At 42.7% G+C, this 21,948-nt stretch overlaps 1 protein-coding gene across 4 annotated transcripts; it reads right to left on the bottom strand.

Moving 5' to 3' along the window:
* Positions 1-426: 426 nt before the first annotated feature.
* On the bottom strand, positions 427-21,304 carry FOXJ2 (forkhead box J2). 4 transcript variants are annotated; one of them, XM_040434722.1, is made up of 11 exons: positions 21,114-21,304; positions 12,966-13,284; positions 12,787-12,861; positions 10,028-10,108; positions 9,598-9,729; positions 6,715-6,853; positions 5,857-6,066; positions 5,664-5,765; positions 5,121-5,345; positions 3,538-3,648; positions 427-2,212 (listed from the first exon to the last, which is right to left on the bottom strand). In XM_040434722.1, exons 1-11 carry the CDS (start codon positions 21,302-21,304, stop codon positions 2,109-2,111), a joined length of 1,689 nt encoding a protein of 562 aa, XP_040290656.1. In that variant the 3' UTR covers positions 427-2,108. The 4 variants fall into 4 exon arrangements, with proteins under 4 accessions (XP_040290656.1, XP_040290657.1, XP_040290658.1 ...); XM_040434723.1 differs by having other exon boundaries at positions 6,724-6,853; XM_040434724.1 differs by lacking the exon at positions 21,114-21,304 and adding an exon at positions 20,657-20,988.
* Positions 21,305-21,948: the final 644 nt, after the last annotated feature.

Here is a 21,948-nt window from a genome sequence, read left to right as displayed (position 1 = left end):
ATGTGGGGGACCCTTTACACACCGTTCCAGTACCGACACCAGCGTGACACTCCACGGCGCTCATTGATCTGAACCATATCCTGTAACACCAGGGAACTGACCAATCTGCCGGGAAGAAGAACACTCACCAACCAGGATGCCCTAAACCTCTTTCCAAGTCAAAGCCGAATACTGATCTGCTACCTTGTATAATGCATCGATTTATACTGAAGAGTACTTATAATACAATGATGTGGTCTGCCTGAAGATGACCCTGTATACACTCCCTTCGAAACTAGGCTACTGGCCATCCGGTGGTTAACACCTGGTTAACAGCAAGACATTAATTGACCAGTGCTCTTCAAGTCTTTTACACAAGTAAAATGACTATTGAGTGGCCAAGGCCCATCAAGATTTAAACCGTCTGATTTTTATGACTAGTAAGACTGTGCCCACACATGACCAAGATCGCCATTGACTAGTGGACTGTGCCCACACATGACCAAGATCGCCATTGACTAGTGGACTGTGCCCACACATGACCAAGATCGCCATTGACTAGTGGACTGTGCCCACATGACCAAGATCGCCATTGACTAGTGGACTGTGCCCACACATAATCTGGATAACCATTGATTAGTGGACTGTGCTCACATGATCAGGATCGCCATTGACTAGTCGAATGTGCCCACACATAATCTGGATAACCATTGACTAGTGGATTGTGCTCACATGACCAGGATCGCCATTGACTAGTGGACTGTGCCCACATGACCAAGATCCCCATTGACTAGTGGACTGTGCCCACACATAATCTGGATAACCATTGACTAGTGGACTGTGCCCACATGACCAGGATCGCCATTGACTAGTGGACTGTGCCCACACATAATCTGGATAACCATTGACTAGTGGACTGTGCCCACATGACCAAGATCGCTATTGACTAGTGGACTGTGCCCACACATAATCTGGATAACCATTGACTAGTGGACTGTGCTCACATGACCAGGATCGCCATTGACTAGTAGACTGTGCCCACATATCACCTGAATAACCAATGACTAGTATATTGTGTACATATATGATCAGAAAAACCATTGACTACTGGACTGTGTCCACTATGACCAGGATAATCATTGACTAGTGGAGTGTGTCCACTATGACCAGGATAACCATTGATTAGTGGACTGTGCCCACATGTGGCCAGGATAATCATTGACTAGTAGACTGTGCCCATCAACCAGCCATGGATTCTCTGATACTGCACTATTCATCACTGTGGTGGTCTTTGTCTTCTGAGATTACCTCCATACTAGACAAGTCTACTGTGACTTGCGTGCCCGGGAACCATCATTGCCAGTCCCGTGACGATCCAAGATGGAACCCAACCCTGGAATTCGCCCCAAAACAAGAAGTGCTGGAGGGAGTTATTATACAAAAAAAAAGCCTTGTTTTTGTGGTGCGCAAACCATGAAGCCACGCATGGCGTTGTAGGGTCCACTCAGTGCCACATACCACTACAGCAATGAACTTCACAACAAAACGGTTAAACCATAAGAGACATCTAACATGAAACTGTAGCAATACAAAGAGGATGGACAATCGCGCGGCTTTGCGAACAGTTGTTTCCGGGATTTCGGGATGGGCTATGTCCAGAGACTGGGGGAAAGTCTGTAGGAAATCTCACCAACGTCTCAAGTCCAAGATGGCTGCAGACTCCTTGGTTAACACTTTGTGCTGTGCAATAGGTGTACGCTTTATAAATAAGTTGGCCTTGGGTGGAGTGGCCACCCAGCCTTCCGCTCCCCAGAGACACCGTGAATGCCCTCTCCCACGGTAACACCGGATCACCTTGGCACTGGGAAATACTAGGCGGTCGGAGGAAGTCGCCGTCCTCGCCGTTTCTCTTACTCGTCAGTGTCACAGAGGGAGAGGTTGAAGAGTCTGCGTGTGTGGGAAGGGTCTTCATGAATTGTCTCCTTATCCAGTGAGGGGCCCATTGGCCCTGATTGTCGGGCGAAGATATACATTTATATATTTATATATATCTATACACGTGGAGGGAGGATTTAACCCTCGCCTTGATTTCTTTTGCATTCCGCCTGGGGTTTTGCAGTGCAGAGTCTTTAAGCGATAGAGTCCCAATCAAAGTCGTCTTGTATTTCTTCGCTGGGCGGATAACGGAGTACCTGGCGAGTTGGCGGATACATAGCGCGTTGAGAATGGCGACCTGTGGGTTGGAAAAGGATCGGTGAACACTTCAGGAAGAAGTTTAGAAAACTACAACCCCCCCCCCCCCCCCATCATAATGGCGATTCCAGATTATCCCTGCTTAGTTTATAATTGTTCCCAAGCTTCCAGGCGCCATATCACAGAAGCGCGGCGCCACCTAGCCACAGCTCTGGCTAGTGAGTGGGCTGCAATACCAGACACACCTCATGGGTAAGGGTGGCGCTGTTTCTGGAAGAAATCACCCATGTTTTATTATAATCGAGCCCCTTTTTCAGCTGTCCATACATTTGCTGCCTACTAATAAAGCTGCAGTGTAAAGTATAGGGGAGACCACAGATGTTAGGCGCAGCCAAGAGATGAGAGGTGGATTTCGGACGACCTTAGACACCAATAGACAATGCAGCTGAATCTAAAGTCATTGATCATAGCCATGCCCTAACGGAGTGAAGCTGCAGTATAAGGGCTCATGCACATGACGGTATGTATTTTGGGGTCCGCAAAACACGGATCCGCAAAAAAATCTGTGTGACGTCCGTGTTGCATCCGTTTTTTTTTTTTTGTGCTGATCCATTTTAACAATGCCTGTCCTTGTCCGCAATATGGACAAGAATAGGACATGTTCTGTTTTTTTTGCGGAACGGACATGCGGACACGGAATGCACACTTGAGTCGTTTCCTCTTTTTTTTCCAAGCCCAATTGAAATGAATGGTTACCGCATACGGACCTTTAAAAAAAACGGAACGGAAATGGAAGAAAAACACACGTTTGTGTGCATGAGCCCTAAAGCATTGGGGACCCAACGCTAATGGCTCAGATACCAATGGACGTTTCAGCTAAAGCTGAAGTCCTTGACCGTGGCTCCATCCTAATGAAGCAGAGCTGCAGTATAAAGCATTGGGGGCACAGAGCTCAGCTAATGGGCATATTTTATACCTCCTCAAACACCAATAGACAATGCAGCGGAATCTACAGTCTGTTCACTGCCGTGCCCTAATGGAGCTGCTGTGTAAAGTGTTGGGGGCCCAAAGCTGAAGGCTCAGCCTATTATGAGAAAGGGGGTTGGTTTCAGACTGCTAAAACTGAAGTCATTGAACATGGCCCTGTACTAAAGGAGCAGAGCTGCAGAGTAAAGCATTAGGGGCACAAAGCTGCAGGTGTGGATTTCAGTCTACCTTAAGCTGGAGTCTGCAGTCCTATCAGCCAGCGCTGAAGACGATACATAGCTAAACATCCGTAGTGACCTCCCCTTGGACATCCCCTTTAATTTCCTTATTACACAGACCCTCATCTGGACGATGCATTTATTTCCCCGCAGGCCTCACCTTGTTGGCTGTATGTTGGGGGGGCCTGGGTTTGAATGGGAAACCCAGGGGGTGCAATGAAATTGTGACCACAGGATGCTGGCGGCTGCTGGTTCTGCCCGTAGGAGGTAACTGAGGGTAAAAAGAAAGAAAAACCGTCAAAGATAATCGCTAGAATACATACACTACCAGTCCAGGAAATCTCAGGGATTCCATTCTTTTTTTTTTTTTTTACAAAGTCATCTTCCATCTTAAAGGGGTTGTACAGAATTAGAAAAATATGGCTGCTTTCTTCCAAAAACAGCGCCACACCTGTCCAGAGGTTGTGTCCGGTATTGCAGCTTCATGAATAGGTCAGAGCCGTAATACCGGACGCAATCGAGTGTATGTGAATGCGAGCAGCCATTTTTTTTTTTTATAATTCTTTTAAAGGGTTCCCGATCATTGTTGTCCTCCAAATCGCCTGCGCAGAGTTAAAGGGGTTCTCCAATCCTAGAAAAAAAAAACTTTACCTTTAAAATGTCCCACCGCAACCCCCCGCTGTTCCTGCAGTGATGACGTCATGTTCACATGACCGCTGCAGCAAGTCAGATGCATGAACGCATGCATGCGACCGCTAAGGCTAGTGGGCTGCAAATGACCATGGCGAGCCTAGCCGGGGGCAGCGGAGAAATTTTAAAGGTAAGTTTTTCTTTTTCTTTTTTCTTCTTATTTTACAATAATTAAATAGAAAAACCCCTTTAACTAATATTATCCTGCAGCCACCCCTTGGGGGAGTTTACTGTTCTATTATTGAGGTCAATGTAGGAGCGGGATGCAGTGAGCTCCCTCTAGTGGTGGCTGCTGGTTAACAGAACTTTATTATTTACAATCAATTTAAAAAGTTCCAGCTTTTGGAATGCAGTGATGAAAAAAAAAAAAAAAAAGCGTCCTGAAGGAAAAACTAGTCCCATCTGCCTTCAGCCGAGGTCCAATTCCAATACTGAAACTTTTTCTGTCGATGCCGTGTCCGTCTGTCTGTCCATCCCTGCCCCCAGCCGAGCAGGTAAGCCCCCTGAAGTGCCAGGGACCTCCAAACCAGGCTGGCGGTGGGCACCTTCCACATACCCGTACCCCCCTTCCCCCCCCACTAATGGGTCTGACTATTGTCACTCATCCAGCTCCGGGTGACGATCCGCTTGACCTTAAAGGGTTTGTCCCACCAAAAATATTCAACGTTTTTCAGAACAGCACCTGGATCTGAATACTTCTGTGATCGCATGTTGTCTAGTTACTGCTATTCCCTGAATTCTGCCCGTACAGCGCCACCTGCTGTCTGTCCTGTGTCTAGTTTCTCTGTCCTGCTAACTGAGATGGTTGTATCCTTCAACTAATACCCTCTGCAGCGGAAAGGACACACTCCCTGAGAAAGGACACGCCCCTCTAAGCTGTCAGCCTGAAATAAAAGGTAGTAGAGCAATTCGAGCAATGACTGGGGAGATCTCTGGATCCGCGTGAGGTACAGGGCGGTACTATATGATGTCTGATTTTAATATTTTTTACATTTAAGGGGTGCAACTGCTCAGGATCCACCTTCCCCCCCCCGCCGCCCCCATCATGCCTACCTGCCATGGTATGACCTGGCTTTGCCCCCTGGAGTGCGCAGGCGCTGCTGGTGGTGGGGGGCATGCACTGAGCCTGGCAGGAGGCCGCTTGTCCATGTGAGGAGCCGGGAGGCAGGAGTCCGGTGTGACTGAGCAGGTGACTTAAGGAGTCGCACAAGCTGGCGATGTGGTGCTGATCCAGGCTCCAGTTCTTCAGTTCTGCCTGACGTAGACTCTCCATCAGGTCTGGCCAGAGGAGAGATCAATTGATAAGAGTGCCCCTTTAAATCACACGTCAAATCTATTTTATACTCCATTCACACCCAAAGCTGCATTCAGAGTTCTGCTGTGAGTGTAGTTCTGGATGGGACTAGAGTGCAAGGCATAATGTATCGCTATGTTGTTTCTAAATGATCAGACAGTTGCCCCCTTGTACTATACATTATAACTACTTCTTACAAACGTTACTTCCTTCGCTCTCCAGTAGGGGGACCCACGAGCATCATTCCCAGGGTTTTCCCCTTCCCCCCCCCCCCCCCTCCCTCCTCTTAATTGCAGGATTACCTGAGAACTGGGACAGATCCACGTTTGACCAGTCCAAATTGCTGACCATTTTGAAGCTTTCCTTTAAGGAGTCTATGTTGGAGCACCAGTCACTGGGAAGTCCTGCGGGGGAAGGGGGGAGAAGAAAGTAATTGCAAGCTCTTCTGCCAAGACAATGGATCTAGTAATGGCAGACATCACAGACAGAACGTACCCATAGACATCCCGGTGGCAGGGGGGCGAGGCATTTGCTGGGAGGGCAGGTAGGGCGGCTGCTGGTGCTGGCTTTGATGGTGAGAAGAGGAGGGCGCGTTCATGTTGGGGACGTTGTGGGGGTGCAGCGAGGAGGACTCCCCCGAATTCTGCTGGTACATGCAGCAGCTTGACGATGGCGGCTGTACGTCAGTGGGGAGAGGTGACAGCCCTGGACGGAGAGATGAAGAATCACTATCTGCCTGCCAAATCCTAACATACTTGGGTTATTTTCAAGATCTCTGCTTGCTTTCAGCGAAGAGGGAACATTCGTTGTTTACAGTCAGACCCAATATGGCTAATCTCCGGACTATATAGCAGGGATGCCCAACCTGAGTCCCTCCAGCTGTTGTAAAACTATAACTCCCATCATGCTTTGCTGTAGGCTGTCTGGGCACGCTGGGAGTTGTAGTTTTGCAACAGCTGGAGGGCCGCAGGTTGGGCATCCCTCCTATATAGAACGGCCAAGACTAGTAGAGCGCCACCTGCCTCCCTCCTGCTGCTGTAGAACTACAACCCCTAGCATGCCAAGTTACCCAGTGGCTGAGAGTTGTAGTGTCACGACAGCTGGATGCAGTCGTCCCATTGCAGTGCATGTAAACTTGAACACCCCTATTCATTGACGGCGAGCAGAGATCTTGAAAATGACGAGAATTTCAAACAAACTGCGTTACAAAGTTGCAGGATTTTTAAAAGTACAATGATTAATTTGCATAATTTAGGAAAACTCATAATTTATGAAGCGATAGCCCCTGTATGACGGGCTCTGTGTATTCGTCCCGCCCACGTTCCTGAGCCCCCCCTCCCCCTCCATTCTCACCCTGTTTACCCTGCAATGTACGGTATAGGCTGCGGAAGGAACTGCTGAGGTCGGGGATCTCCGAGAAGGAAAACTTGTAGCAGTCGCTGTTGTTGTAGGATGAAGTCCTGGAGTCTGTTGGCATATGAGCAGAGGCAGCCTGCAAGACAGAGAGCGGGCACTTATTACCATGGCAACGGCCAGAGCAACCAAGACATTCATATCATACTACTGCTATACACAAGGCGGGAAGTAATTATACTTCTATACATAGGAGCAGTATTATAGTAGTTACATTCCTGTACTTAGGAGCAGTATTATAGTAGTTATATTCTTGTACATAGGAGGCAGTATTATAGTAGTTATATTCTTGTACATAGGAGCAGTATTATAGTAGTTATATTCCTGTACATAGGAGCAGTATTATAGTAGTTATATTCTTGTACATAGGAGGCAGTATTATAGTAGTTATATTCTTGTACATAGGAGGCAGTATTATAGTAGTTATATTCTTGTACATAGGGAGCAGTATTATAGTAGTTATATTCTTGTACTTAGGAGCAGTATTATAGTAGTTATATTCTTGTACATAGGAGCAGTATTATAGTAGTTATATTCTTGTACATAGGAGGCAGTATTATAGTAGTTATATTCTTATACATAGGAGGCAGTATTATAGTAGTTATATTCTTGTACTTAGGAGCAGTATTATAGTAGTTATATTCTTGTACATAGGAGCAGTATTATAGTAGTTATATTCTTGTACATAGGAGGTAGTATTATAGTGGTTATATTCTTGTACATAGGAGGCAGTATTATAGTAGTTATATTCTTGTACATAGGAGGCAGTATTATAGTAGTTATATTCTTGTACATAGGAGCAGTATTATAGTAGTTATATTCTTGTACATAGGAGCAGTATTATAGTAGTTATATTCTTGTACATACGGGCAGTATTATAGTTATATTCTTGTACATAGGAGGCAGTATTATAGTAGTTATATTCCTGTACTTAGGAGCAGTATTATAGTAGGTATATTCTTGTACATAGGAGCAGTATTACAGTAGTTATATTCTTGTACATAGGAGGCAGTATTATAGTAGTTATATTCCTGTACTTAGGAGCAGTATTATAGTAGGTATATTCTTGTACACAGGAGCAGTATTATAGTAGTTATATTCTTGAACATAGGAGGCAGTATTATAGTAGTTATATTCTTGTACATAGGAGCAGTATTATAGTAGTTATATTATTGTACATAGGAGGCAGTATTATAGTAGTTATATTCTTGTACATAGGAGCAGTATTACAGTAGTTATATTCTTGTACATAGGAGCAGTATTATAGCAGTTATATTCTTGTACATAGGAGCAGTATTATAGTAGTTATATTCTTGTACATAGGAGCAGTATTATAGTAGTTATATTCTCATACATAGGAGCAGCATTATAGTAGTTATAGTCTTGTACATAGGAGCAGCATTATAGTAGTTATATTCTTGTACATAGGGGGCAGTATTATAGTAGGTATATTATTGTACATAGGAGGCAGTATTATAGTAGTTATATTCTTGTACATAGGAGCAGTATTACAGTAGTTATATTCTTGTACATAGGAGCAGTATTATAGTAGTTATATTCTTGTACATAGGAGGCAGTATTATAGTAGTTATATTCTTGTACATAGGAGCAGTATTATAGTAGTTATATCCTTGTACATAGGAGGCAGTATTATAGTAGATATATGCTTGTACATAGGAGGCAGTATTATAGTAGTTATAGTCTTGTACATAGGAGCAGTATTATAGTAGTTATATTCTTGTACATAGGAGCAGTATTATAGTAGTTATATTCTTGTACATAGGGGGCAGTATTATAGTAGGTATATTCTTGTACATAGGAGCAGTATTATAGTAGTTATATTCTTGTACATAGGAGGCAGTATTATAGTAGTTATATTCTTGTACATAGGAGGCAGTATTATAGTAGTTATATTCTTGTACATAGGAGCAGTATTATAGTAGCTATAGTCTTGTACATAGGAGCAGTATTATAGTAGTTATATTCTTGTACATAGGAGCAGTATTATAGTAGTTATATTCTTGTACATAGGAGGCAGTATTATAGTAGTTATATTCTTGTACATAGGAGGCAGTAATATAGTAGTTATATTCTTGTACATAGGAGCAGTATTATAGTAGTTATATTCTTGTACATAGGAGCAGTATTATAGTAGTTATATTCTTGTACGTAGGAGCAGTATTATAGCAGTTATATTCTTGTACATAGGAGCAGTATTATAGTAGTTATATTCTTGTACATAGGAGGCAGTATTATAGTAGTTATATTCTTGTACATAGGAGCAGTATTATAGTAGTTATATTCTTGTACATAGGAGCAGTATTATAGTAGTTATATTCTTGTACATAGGAGGCAGTATTATAGTAGTTATATTCTTGTACATAGGAGCAGTATTATATTAGTTATATTCTTGTACATAGGAGCAGTATTATAGCAGTTATATTCTTGTACATAGGAGCAGTATTATAGCAGTTATATTCTTGTACATAGGAGCAGTATTATATTAGTTATATTCTTGTACATAGGAGCACTATTATAGTAGTTATATTCTTGTACATAGGAGCAGTATTATAGTAGTTATATTCTTGTACATAGGAGGCAGTATTATAGTAGTTATATTCTTGTACATAGGAGGCAGTATTATAGTAGTTATATTCTTGTACATAGGAGGCAGTAATATAGTAGTTATATTCTTGTACATAGGAGCAGTATTATAGTAGTTATTTTCTTGTACATAGGAGCAGTATTATAGTAGTTTTATTCTTGTAGTTGGTGCTCAGTGCTGATTACAGTCTGTGTTACACAATGCTCTTGGTCACTTACCTGGCTGTAGCTGGGGAGGGTTGAGTTGCCTTCCATGTGATGACCTTGAGTGTTTTCTGTAGGTAAGGACACATCACTGGTGGAACTCATGGGGCTTTTATTGACCTCCGGTTCGGGGGAATCCTGGGAGAGCTGTGCATAGAAATCATTACATTATATGACTGGGAGACATTCTGTGTATTGCTGACCATAGACATACTGTCGGTCTTTAACAATCCAGCCATATAATGACGGCTGTTAGCACTGGTCTTGTTTGTACAGGCTGCCATAAATGCTGGGAGTCATGCAGGGCTGTGACTGGAATTAGTCTTCCATTCAGCCCTTACCCTTGAAGTCATCTTGAAGTAAAGACTGCAATTACTTCAGTACCATTATATTAGGTATATCGCTCACAGTACAATTCCTTAATGTAATATGTAGTGATGCTTACCTCATCGTCGGGGTGTGGACGCTTTCTGCGGGGGAGGGCTACATCTTCTTTGGGACAGCTGTCAATCATCCAGTACGATCCCTGGAAATTAGGTGCCAAGGATAAACATATGTATTTTTTATCATAATACTGTAGATAACAGATGTCGATGTCACTGACAGGGGTATTGGTGGACAGTAAACTTTAAAGGGGTTTTTCTGGGATTTTAATACTAATGACGTATCCTCCGGATATGTCTTCAGTATCTGATCGGTGGAGATCCGACACCGGGACCCCCGGCAATCGGCTGTTTGAGAAGACGACACAGTGTGATAACAAGTACAGTTACTCATTTTTGTATGGCGATGTGTAATGTCCGCGATCGGTGGTAATGCTGACTGTGGGCTTTTAATCATTCAGATGCCGTGGTCATCTGAGGGGCATCTGGAGGTGCAGAAACCAGGAATCGCGCAGATCGGGGGAGCCGGGTGCAATGGAAAACACCTCACGGGCTCAAAGGGTTAAAATCTAGGAAAACCCTTTTTAAAGGGGTTGTCTGGGTTCAAAGCTGAACCCAGCCATATCCCCGTATTCTCCCATTCAGCCCCTCTGACATGAGAATCTAAGTATTTCACGCTCCGATGCTCTCCCTAGCCCTGCACAGCTAGGCGGGAGGCTTCCTCCTAGCACTGTTCCCGATGACGTCACCAGCACTGATGGGCGGGCTTTAGTTCTGACCTAGCTGTTTTACAGGCAAGGACAGCGCTAATGCCTGCCCATTAGTGTCGGTGATGTCACCGGGCTCACTGCTACTGTAGGTGGAAGCCTCCACCTAGATTACCCATGGAGAGCCCGGTAGGTCACTGGATCTAAAAAAAAAAAAAAAAAAAGGGGCATCAGGAAGTATATCTGGGTGAACTTTAGCAACCAGCGTAAGGCAGCTATTTCCAAGAAAAATTAAATCATGGACATTTTTTCCATTAGTATTAGATGTGTATGTGTGTATACAGTGCTGCCCATAATTATTCATACCCCTGGCAAATTTTGACCTTAAGTTACTTTTATTCAACCAGCAAGTAATTTTTGGATGGGAAGTGACATAGGTGTCTCCCAAAGGATAATAGGACGATGTAAAAGAGGCATTATTGTGGGGGAAAAAAACATTTCTCAGCTTTTATTTACATTTGAGCAAAAAGTGTCCAGTCCCAAATTATTCCTACCCTTCTCAATAATCAATAGAAAAGCCTTGATTGGCTATTACAGCAATCAACGCTTCCTATAACTGCAGACCAGCTTTTTGCAGGTCTCCACAGGTATTTTTGCCCATTCATCTTCAGCAATGAGCTCCAGATCTTTCAGGTCGGAGGGTCTTCTTGCCATCACCCTGATCTTTAGCTCCCTCCACAGATTCTCAATTGGATTCAAGTCTGGACTCTGGCTGGGCCCCTCCAAAACGTTAATGTTGTTGTCTGCTAACCATTTCTTCACCACTTTTGCTGTGTGTTTTGGGTCATTGTCATGCTGAAATGTCCACAGACTGCCTGATGTTGTCAATGAGAATCCTCATGTATTGCTCTTTTTTCATGGCGCCGTTTACTGTGATTAGGTTCCCTGGTCCATTGGCTGAAAAACACCCCCAAAGCATTAGGTTCCCACCACCATGTTTGACAGTGGGGATGGTGTTCTTTGGGTTGAAGGCTTCTCCTTTTTTACGCCAAATGAAGGAAACATCATTGTGACCAAACAATTCAATTTTTGTTTCATTTGACCATAACACAGAAGACCAGAAGTCTTCTTCTTTGTCCAGATGAGCTTTTGTAAAGGCCATGCGAGCTTTTGTGTGTCTTATCTGGAGAAGTGGCGTCCTCCTTGGTCTGCAGTGTGCAGTGTCCGTTGGATCGTCTGCCTTGAGACATTGCCACCAGCAGAGCCCAGATTCCCCAGGATGGCCTTGGTGGTGATACTTGGATTCTTTTTCACCTCTCTGACTATCCTCCTGGCAGCACAGGTGTCACCTTTGCCTTCCGATCACGTCCTCTGAGATTTTCCACAGTGCGGAACATCTTGTATTTTTTTATAATACTTTGCACTGTAGCCACTGGAACTAGAAAACATTTAGAAATGGCCTTGTAGCCCCTTTCCTGACTTGTGAGCAGCCACAATGCGCAGCCGCAGGTCCTCACTGAGCTCCTTTGTCTTGGCCATGACTGTCCACAAACCAACTGCAGAGAGCTGCTGTTTTTCACCTGTTGAGTTGATTAAAACAGCTGTTCCCAATTAATCAGGGTAATTAGGACGCTTTAGAACAGCTAGGACTACTTGGAATGGTATAGAACTTTGGATTTTCCCACAGACTGTGACAGTTTGAGAAGGGTATGAATAATTTTGGACGGGACACTTTCTGCTCAAATGTAAATAAAAGCGGAGAAATGTTTTTTCCCCCCACAATAATGTCACTTGTACATCGTCTTATTATCTTTTGGGAGACATCTATGTCATTTCCTGTCCAAAAATTACTTGCTGGTTGAATAAAAGTAACTTTAAGTCAAAATTTGCCAGGGGTATGAATAATTATGGGCAGCACTGTATATAAATATATATTGGAGTGCTTTCTCTTTACAAATTATTATTTTTTAAATCTGTTGGATCCTTGTTCTTGAGAGGGATTACATTTTTTTAAAAATTTGTTTTTGCATTTTTAATTTTTTTTTTGTGTGCTGCTTATCGTCTTCTATTACACTATATATATATATATATCTATAAGAGTCATTATAGCTCACCTTTCCCGGGTCGTCTCTGGGGCGCGGCACTTTCCTGAAACATTTATTTAGTGACAGGTTGTGGCGGATTGAGTTCTGCAGAAAAGAAATAACATTATAACATTGTAATAAAAAAATACATAGATAATTTCTCTTTTTGATATAGCGATGGAGAGCATTATACAGAGAGGTGTGATTACCTTCCACCCTACACCGGCATTGCGGTAATAGGGGAAGTTGTCACAGATCCAGCGATAGATCTCACTGAGGGTCATCCTCCTGGCAGGTGCAGAGTTTATTGCATACTGGATGAGATTGGCATAACTATAAGGGGGTTTTCCATCACGGTGTGCCGCCGCCTCCTCCTTAGTTAACATGGCGTTGGGGTCAGTGGGAGATCCCGGTCCTTTTCTTCCTCCGCTGCCCTGCTGTGACCCTTTCATAGCAGCCTGGATGGTCAGCTGCGGGAGCCAGTCTATAGAGGTCAAGCTGCTACCCAGGTCCGACGCCATCATGAGGCTGAGAGGGAAAAGAGCGGGTAAGAATGTCATGAAATCTAAATTTTATGGGATGGTCTCTAAAATGTGACATATGCAAATATCTGTTGGCGTTTAGAGACGTGAACGCGTGGATGAACATAGAATATAACTACTATAATACTGCTCCTATGTACAAAAATATAACTACTATAATACTGCTCCTATGTACAAGAATATAACTACTATAATACTGCTCCTATGTACAAGAATATAACTACTATAATACTGCTCCTATGTACAAGAATATAACTACTATAATACTGCTCCTATGTACAAGAATATAACTACTATAATACTGCTCCTATGTACAAGAATATAACTACTATAATACTGCTCCTATGTACAAAAATATAACTACTATAATACTGCCTCCTATATACATGAATAGAACTACTATAATACTGCTCCTATGTACAAGAATATAACTACTATAATACTGCTCCTATGTACAAGAATATAACTACTATAATACTGCTCCTATGTACAGGAATATAACTACTATAATACTGCTCCTATATACAAGAATATAACTACTATAATACGGCTCCTATGTACAAGAATATAACTACTATAATACTTCCTCCTATGTACAAGAATATAACTACTATAATACTGCTCCTATGTACAAGAATATAACTACTATAATACTGCTATGTACAAGAATATAACTACTATAATACTGCCTCCTATGTACAAGAATATAACTACTATAATACTGCCCCTATGTACAAGACTATAACTACTATAATACTGCTCCTATATACAGGAATATAACTGCTATAATACTGTCTCCTATGTACAAGAATAGAACTACTATAATACTGCTCCTATGTACACGAATATAACTACTATAATACTGCCTCCTATGTACAAGAATAGAACTACTATAATACTGCTCCTATGTACAAGAATATAACTACTATAATACTGCTCCTATGTACAAGAATATAACTACTATAATACTGCTCCTATGTACAAGAATATAACTACTATAATACTGCTCCTATGTACAAGAATATAACTACTATAATACTGCCTCCTATGTACGAGAATATAACTACTATAATACTGCTCCTATGTACAAGAATATAACTACTATAATACTGCTTCTATGTACAAGAATAGAACTACTATAATACTGCCTCCTATGTACAAGAATATAACTACTATAATACTGCTCCTATGTACAAGAATATAACTACTATAATACTGCTCCTATGTACAAGAATATAACTACTATAATACTGCTCCTATGTACAAGAATATAACTACTGTAATACTGCTCCTATGTACAAGAATATAACTACTGTAATACTGCTCCTATGTACAAGAATATAACTACTATAATACTGCTCCTATGTACAAGAATATAACTACTATAATACTGCTCCTATGTACAAGAATATAACTACTATAATACTGCCCCTATGTACAGGAATATAACTACTATAATACCGCTCCTATGTACAAGAATATAACTACTATAATACCGCTCCTATGTACAAGAATATAACTACTATAATACCGCTCCTATGTACAGGAATATAACTACTATAATACCGCTCCTATGTACAGGAATATAACTACTATAATACTGCTCCTATGTACAAGAATATAACTACTATAATACTGCTCCTATGTACAAGAATATAACTACTATAATACTGCTCCTATGTACAAGAATATAACTACTATAATACCGCCCCTATGTACAGGAATATAACTACTATAATACCGCTCCTATGTACAAGAATATAACTACTATAATACTGCTCCTATGTACAAGAATATAATTACTATAATACTGCCCCTATGTACAGGAATATAACTACTATAATACTGCCTCCTATGTACAAGAATATAACTACTATATTACTGCTCCTATATACAAGAATATAACTACTATAATACTGCTCCTATATACAAGAATATAACTACTATAATACTGCTCCTATGTACAAGAATATAACTACTATAATACTGCCTTCTATGTACAAGAATATAACTACTATAATACTGCCTCCTATGTGCAAGAATATAACTACTATAATACTGCCTCCTATGTACAAGAATATAACTACTATAATACTGCTCCTATGTACAAGACTATAACTACTATAATACTGCCTCCTATGTACAAGAATATAACTACTATAATACTGCCTCCTATGTACAAGAATATAACTACTATAATACTGCTCCTATGTACAAGAATATAACTACTATAATACTGTCTGCTATATACAAGAATATAACTACTATAATACTGCTCCTATGTACAAGAATATAACTACTATAATACTGCCTCCTATGTACAAGAATATAACTACTATAATACTGCTCCTATGTACAAGACTATAACTACTATAATACTGCCTCCTATGTACAAGAATATAACTACTATAATACTGCCTCCTATGTACACGAATATAACTACTATAATACTGCTCCTATATACAAGAATATAACTACTATAATACTACCTCCTATGTACAAGAATATAACTACTATAATACTGCTCCTATGTACAAGAATATAACTACTATAATACTGCTCCTATGTACAAGAATATAACTACTATAATACTGCTCCTATGTACAAGAATATAACTACTATAATACTGCCCTTATGTACAAGAATATAACTACTATAATACTACCTCCTATGTACAAGAATATAACTACTATAATACTGCTCCTATGTACAAGAGTATAACTACTATAATACTGCTCCTATATACAAGAATATAACTACTATAATACTGATCCTATGTACAAGACTATAACTACTATAATACTGCCTCCTATGTACAAGAATATAACTACTATAATACTGCCTCCTATGTACAAGAATATAACTACTATAATACTGCTCCTATGTACAAGAATATAACTACTATAATACTGCTCCTATGTACAAGAATATAACTACTATAATACTGCCTCCTCTGTACAGGAATATAACTACTATAATACTGCTCCTATGTACAAGAATAAAACTACTATAATACTACCTCCTATGTACAAGAATATAACTACTATAATACTACCTCCTATGTATTAGAATATGACTACTATAATAATGATCTTATTTCTATTAGTACATTTCCAGGTACATTTCATGCACTAGTATTAGCCAAACACAATTCTCCCATTTGTAGCTCATCTGCTATTCTCACAATCTCTTTACCCTCTCTTCACAATACCTGACATATGGGCCTAGATTTTCTGTTTAGCGCAACAACTGCATAGAATACTGCAAGTAGGGTTTAAAAGGAAGGTCAACACATGACCGCTAGTTTATAGATAAAAGTTTTTGAGTGGATTAACTTCTTTCTATATTATTACAGGGGCTTAAGTTTCTGTTGGAGATCTCCAAATTCCCTGCACATACATAGAGTTACATGGTAAAGTTATGGTTACCTGCATTCACCACTAGAGGGAGCTCACTGTATACCGACATCAATGAGTTCATTGTATATATAGTATGCAGTGAGCTCCCTCTAGTGACGGATACAGGTAGCCAGAACCGTATCACGTAACTTTGTGCAGGGGATTTGGAGCTGTGTATCATTACAAATATACTGTTCTGAGGATATATTAATACATTAATCAGAGCTGTCTGGTGACAGAAATTCACTTTAAACTATCACCACATTATTTTCACATACCCTTGAAACAAATAGAGGCCAGACAAAAAGCCACCAGTCTACCAACAGTTACTGTAGACAGGGGCCTGATCTGCCAACTGCTTCGGGTGACAGCGTACAGTATATCAGTAGTAGTAGTGCACAGTACAATAAATACAATGTTACAATCTATAAGACTTTTCATTTTTCAGTCTGTGTGTTGTTGCATTGTGTCTAGTCGTCTGTCTGCTGTGTGTTGTCACAGTGTGTCTACTCATCTTCCCCTGTGTTGTCACATTGTTAACCATATCTGACCACCTGTGTTGTCAGGCTGTATTTATGGATCTGTCCGCCTGTGTTGTCAGGCTGTATTTATGCAGCTGTCTGCCTGTGTGTTGCCATATTTTTTTAGATTCTTGTCTGTCTGTGTTGTCACATTGTATCCATGTCTGTAACTGAGTTGTCACACTGCATCTAAGCACCTGCCCCTTTTTGTGTTGTAACATTGTATCCATGCATCTGTCCATCTGCATATTGTCTACACATCGGTCTGTGTGTTCTCATACAGTATGTATGCCTCTGTCCATCTGTGCGTTGTCATATATGTGTGTACTGTATCTGTCTGTGTTCTCACATTGTATCTATGCATCTGTCAGTCTGCATGTTGTTTCTGTTTTACTACATCCTGTTGTATCTGTGTAGCTGTCCATCTGTGTGTTGTCACACTGTATCTTGTAGCCTGTTTGTCTGTGTCGTCACATTTGTCTCAAGTATTGTCATGTATATAGCAGCTTGTCCATGTTGTAACTAGATTTCTGTCTTGTGTCTTGTCACGTATCTAGACATCTGTCTGTCTTGTGTGTTGTCACGTTGTATCTAGACATCTCTCTGTCTTGTGTCTTGTCACGTTGTATCTAGACATCTCTCTGTCTTGTGTCTTGTCACGTATCTAGACATCTGTCTGTCTTGTGTGTTGTCACGTATCTAGACATCTGTCTGTCTTGTGTGTTGTCACGTTGTATCTAGCTATCTGTCTCTCTTCTGTGTTGTCACGTTGTATCTAGACATCTGTCTGTCCTGTGTGTTGTCACGTTGTATCTAGACATCTGTCTGTCCTGTGTGTTGTCACGTTGTATCTAGATATCTGTCTCTCTTGTGTGTTGTCACGTTGTATCTAGACATCTGTATCTCTTGTGTGTTGTCACGTTGTATCTAGGTGCCTGTCTTGTGTGTTGTCATGTTGTATCTAGGTGCCTGTCCTGTGTGTTGTCACGTTGTATCTAGGTGCCTGTCTTGTGTGTTGTCATGTTGTATCTAGGTGCCTGTCCTGTGTGTTGTCACGTTGTATCTAGGTGCCTGTCTTGTGTTGTCACGTTGTATCTAGGTGCCTGTCTTGTGTGTTGTCACGTTGTATCTAGGTGCCTGTCTTGTGTGTTGTCACGTTGTATCTAGGTGCCTGTCTTGTGTGTTGTCACGTTGTATCTAGGTGCCTGTCTTGTGTGTTGTCACGTTGTATCTAGACATCTTTCTGTATTGTGTGGTGTCACGTTGTATCTAGGTGCCTGTCTTGTGTTGTCACGTTGTATCTAGGTGCCTGTCTTGTGTGTTGTCACTTTTTATCTAGGTGCCTGTCTTGTGTGGTGTCACGTTGTATCTAGGTGCCTGTCTTGTGTTGTCACGTTGTATCTAGGTGCCTGTCTTGTGTGTTGTCACGTTGTATCTAGGTGCCTGTCTTGTGTTGTCACGTTGTATCTAGGTGCCTGTCTTGTGTGTTGTCACGTTGTATCTAGGTGCCTGTCTTGTGTGTTGTCATGTTGTATCTAGACATCTTTCTGTATTGTGTGGTGTCACGTTGTATCTAGGTGCCTGTCTTGTGTGTTGTCACGTTGTATCTAGGTGCCTGTCTTGTGTTGTCACGTTGTATCTAGGTGCCTGTCTTGTCTGTTGTCATGTTGTATCTAGACATCTTTCTGTATTGTGTGGTGTCACGTTGTATCTAGGTGCCTGTCTTGTATGTTGTCACATTGTATCTAGGCATCTTTCTGTACTGTGTGTTGTCACATTGTATCTAGACATCTGTCTATCTTGTCACGTTGTATCTAGGTGCCTGTCTTGTGGGTTGTTACGTTGTATCTAGGTGCCTGTCTTGTGTGTTGTCACATCGTATCTAGACACCTGTCTAGTGTGTTGTCATATTGTATCTAGATGTCTGTCTCCTGTTGCATGGTATCTAATTGTCTGTGTGTTGTCACGTTGTCTTAATTTTAAGGTGCCTTTAAGGAGGGAAAAAAAAAAAGTTTATGCTCCCTGTGCAGTGCCGGTCGCTCTATTTGTCCCACATATTATATTACATTTCCAGTTCTCGGTCGTTTTCTCAGACTTACAGTTTCTGCCTGCCGCCATCACTTACCGGCCTGCCTGCCCCACAATACAGCGCTGGCTGCACGGTCTGCATTACTGCTGCCCATTGCCTGGCACACTAGACCAGTACCTACCTTCCTGCCCCACGTTTCCTAATACTGACCTGTATTACTGGTGACTTGCCTTCATGTCCTACATTGCTTGCCTTACCTTTCTGTCCTGAACTACCAGCCTCTGCTTGCTTGCCCAACAGACGCCAACAATTGCTTACCTGCCCGTGTCCTATAACCAGGGTCTGCCTGACCGTCTTCCTCGCACCCCCAGCACTTGCTTGCATTCCCCACATAACTTACATATGCCTGCCGGTCCAGTTCATGCATCGTGCTTGTTACCTGCATCTGCTTGCCTTCTGATCCTGCTATACATGCAACAACTGACCTGCCAGTAACTGTCCATCCAACTACACAACATTCCCAGCACTTGCTGGGAATTACCAGTCTGTGCTCACAGCCCCACATCACCACCACTTACTTGCCTGCCTTCCACTTTACACCAAGGATTGCTTGCCTGCATACACCATTAACCAGCCCCTGATTGCTTGCACACTCCACACTGATTGCACACCTCGCCTGCTTTCCTTGCTACCCCACATTACCAGCACTGGCCTGCATGCCCCAGACCCAGTCTGCCTGCCTTCCCACCGCCACCACACCTGCTTGCCTACCCACCCCAGTATACATGCATGTCCCCTGCCCTTTATTACCTTCCTACTCGTCTACCCCACATTACCAGCACCCGCTTGCCTATCTTCCGTACATTCTCGGCTCCTGCTCCCATGTCTGCCCCACATTTCCAGCACTTGCCTGCCAAGTCCGGGTTTGCCTGCCTACCCCACCTTACCAGCACCTGCTTGCCTTCCTGCCCCATTAAACCAAGACCCAGTTTGCTTCCCTTACTGCTTCCACAGGCACCTGCTTGCCTACCCACTCACCCACTATACATGCAGTACCCTTGCTTGCCTCACTATACTAGCTGCCTGCCCTTTATCACCAGCGCCCGCTTGCTTGCACCCCATTTCCAGCACTTGCCTGCTTCCCCTAGTAAACCAAGACCCAGTTTTGCCTGCTTTTCCCGCTTCCCCAGAACCTGTCTACTTACCCCACATTTCCAGCAAGTGCCTTCGTGCCTACCCCAAATTACCAGCACCCACTTACCTCCCTGTCTCGGTGAACCACGACCCAGTTTGCCTGCCTTCCCTGCTTCCCCACCCCACATTGCCAGCACCTGTTTGCCTGCCCACCCCACATCAAAGCACCCGCTTGCCCGTCTGACAAGCATCGTGTTCACTGCCGGTCTCGCCTACGCGTTTCGGTGCCCGTCTACCATCTTTATCTGCTGTTGCTGTCCCCCTGTCTCGGTCTGCCCACATGTCTCGATGCGTCTCGTCCGCCTCTACGCGTCTCATTGTCTGTCGGTGCCCGCCATCACATTTGCAGCGCATTTCAGTCTGCCAGTGCCAGTCTGTGCTGTCTCGTCTCTTCTTGGCCAGGTTTCCACCGCCTGCCCGTTCAGTCGTCAGTGCCAGACGCATCAGCTGTCAGTCTTCCCCGTCAGTCGCCCCTCTACCTGTCAGGCTATTTGTTTGTGGTGCTGTCAGTGGCCACATGTTGACACGGGCGGGCGTGTGTGCTTGGAGCTGTCACTGCAGCGTGTACCTGCCCCGGCGTGTGTGTACGAGTGTCTATAATTATCCGCGTGTGAACACATCTGTCTGGAGCTGTCACTTCTGTCTCTGCGTCTCCCTTTTGCTTCCTCCTCACCCTGGTTCCCCTCCTGTTGCCTCTGACACTTTGCGCCTCCTCTCTTGGTCTCTTCTTGGGGGGTCGCCCCCTCTCCTCTGCACAGGCTGGGGAGGGGGGAGAGGCAGATTTCTGATGGAGGGGGTGGGGGATCCAGACAGATAGAGGAGGACTTTCTGCTTCCTGCAGGGTTGGGTTTTCTTCCGGGCCATAAGTCTGAAAAAGGAGGGGAGGACGAGACAGCCAGGGAAGGAGGGAGGGAGGAAGAGAGAGAGAGGGAGGGAGCAGGAAGACAGCACAGTGCACAGGCAACATGAGACCGCTGCCTCCTCAGGCGGCCATACATGGTGGGGGGCATGAAGACTCGGACATAATCATATCTGCATGCAATAATTAGCGCCGATGCCACAAAAATTATGTAGCAGAGCTGGATTTGTCATTGAGCTGTTTCCTTTGTGCATTGTGATAAATATTATGCACTGTCCCTGCAGTCCTATGTAAAACACCTTGCGATATGATAGCAGTCAGAACCACCGCTGCTACGTCTGTGCGTGTCACCATAAACTCTGTTCTGCTACATCTAGAAAAAAAATATGACGTGTGTTATATGTCTGAATGACAAACTCAGCTCTCTACATCTAAAAAAAATAAATACTAGAAATTGTGCTAAATGCTACTCAGTCCTGCTACATCTGACAAGCTGGCTATCATTTTTGCTAAATGACAAACACAGCTTTGCCATGACAGCTGCATCTGACAGGTGAAGCAATAACAAAGTCAGCTCTGCTGTACTTGGCAAACCTATCAGAAATTGTGCTAACAAAGTCCACTCTGCTGCATCTGATAATACGCATTA

The sequence above is a fragment of the Bufo bufo genome, chromosome 6 (assembly GCF_905171765.1).
Source record: "Bufo bufo chromosome 6, aBufBuf1.1, whole genome shotgun sequence".
NCBI lineage: Eukaryota > Metazoa > Chordata > Amphibia > Anura > Bufonidae > Bufo > Bufo bufo.
Note: the sequence above shows the minus strand (reverse complement) of the source record. Positions and strands in the feature narration are given on the sequence as shown.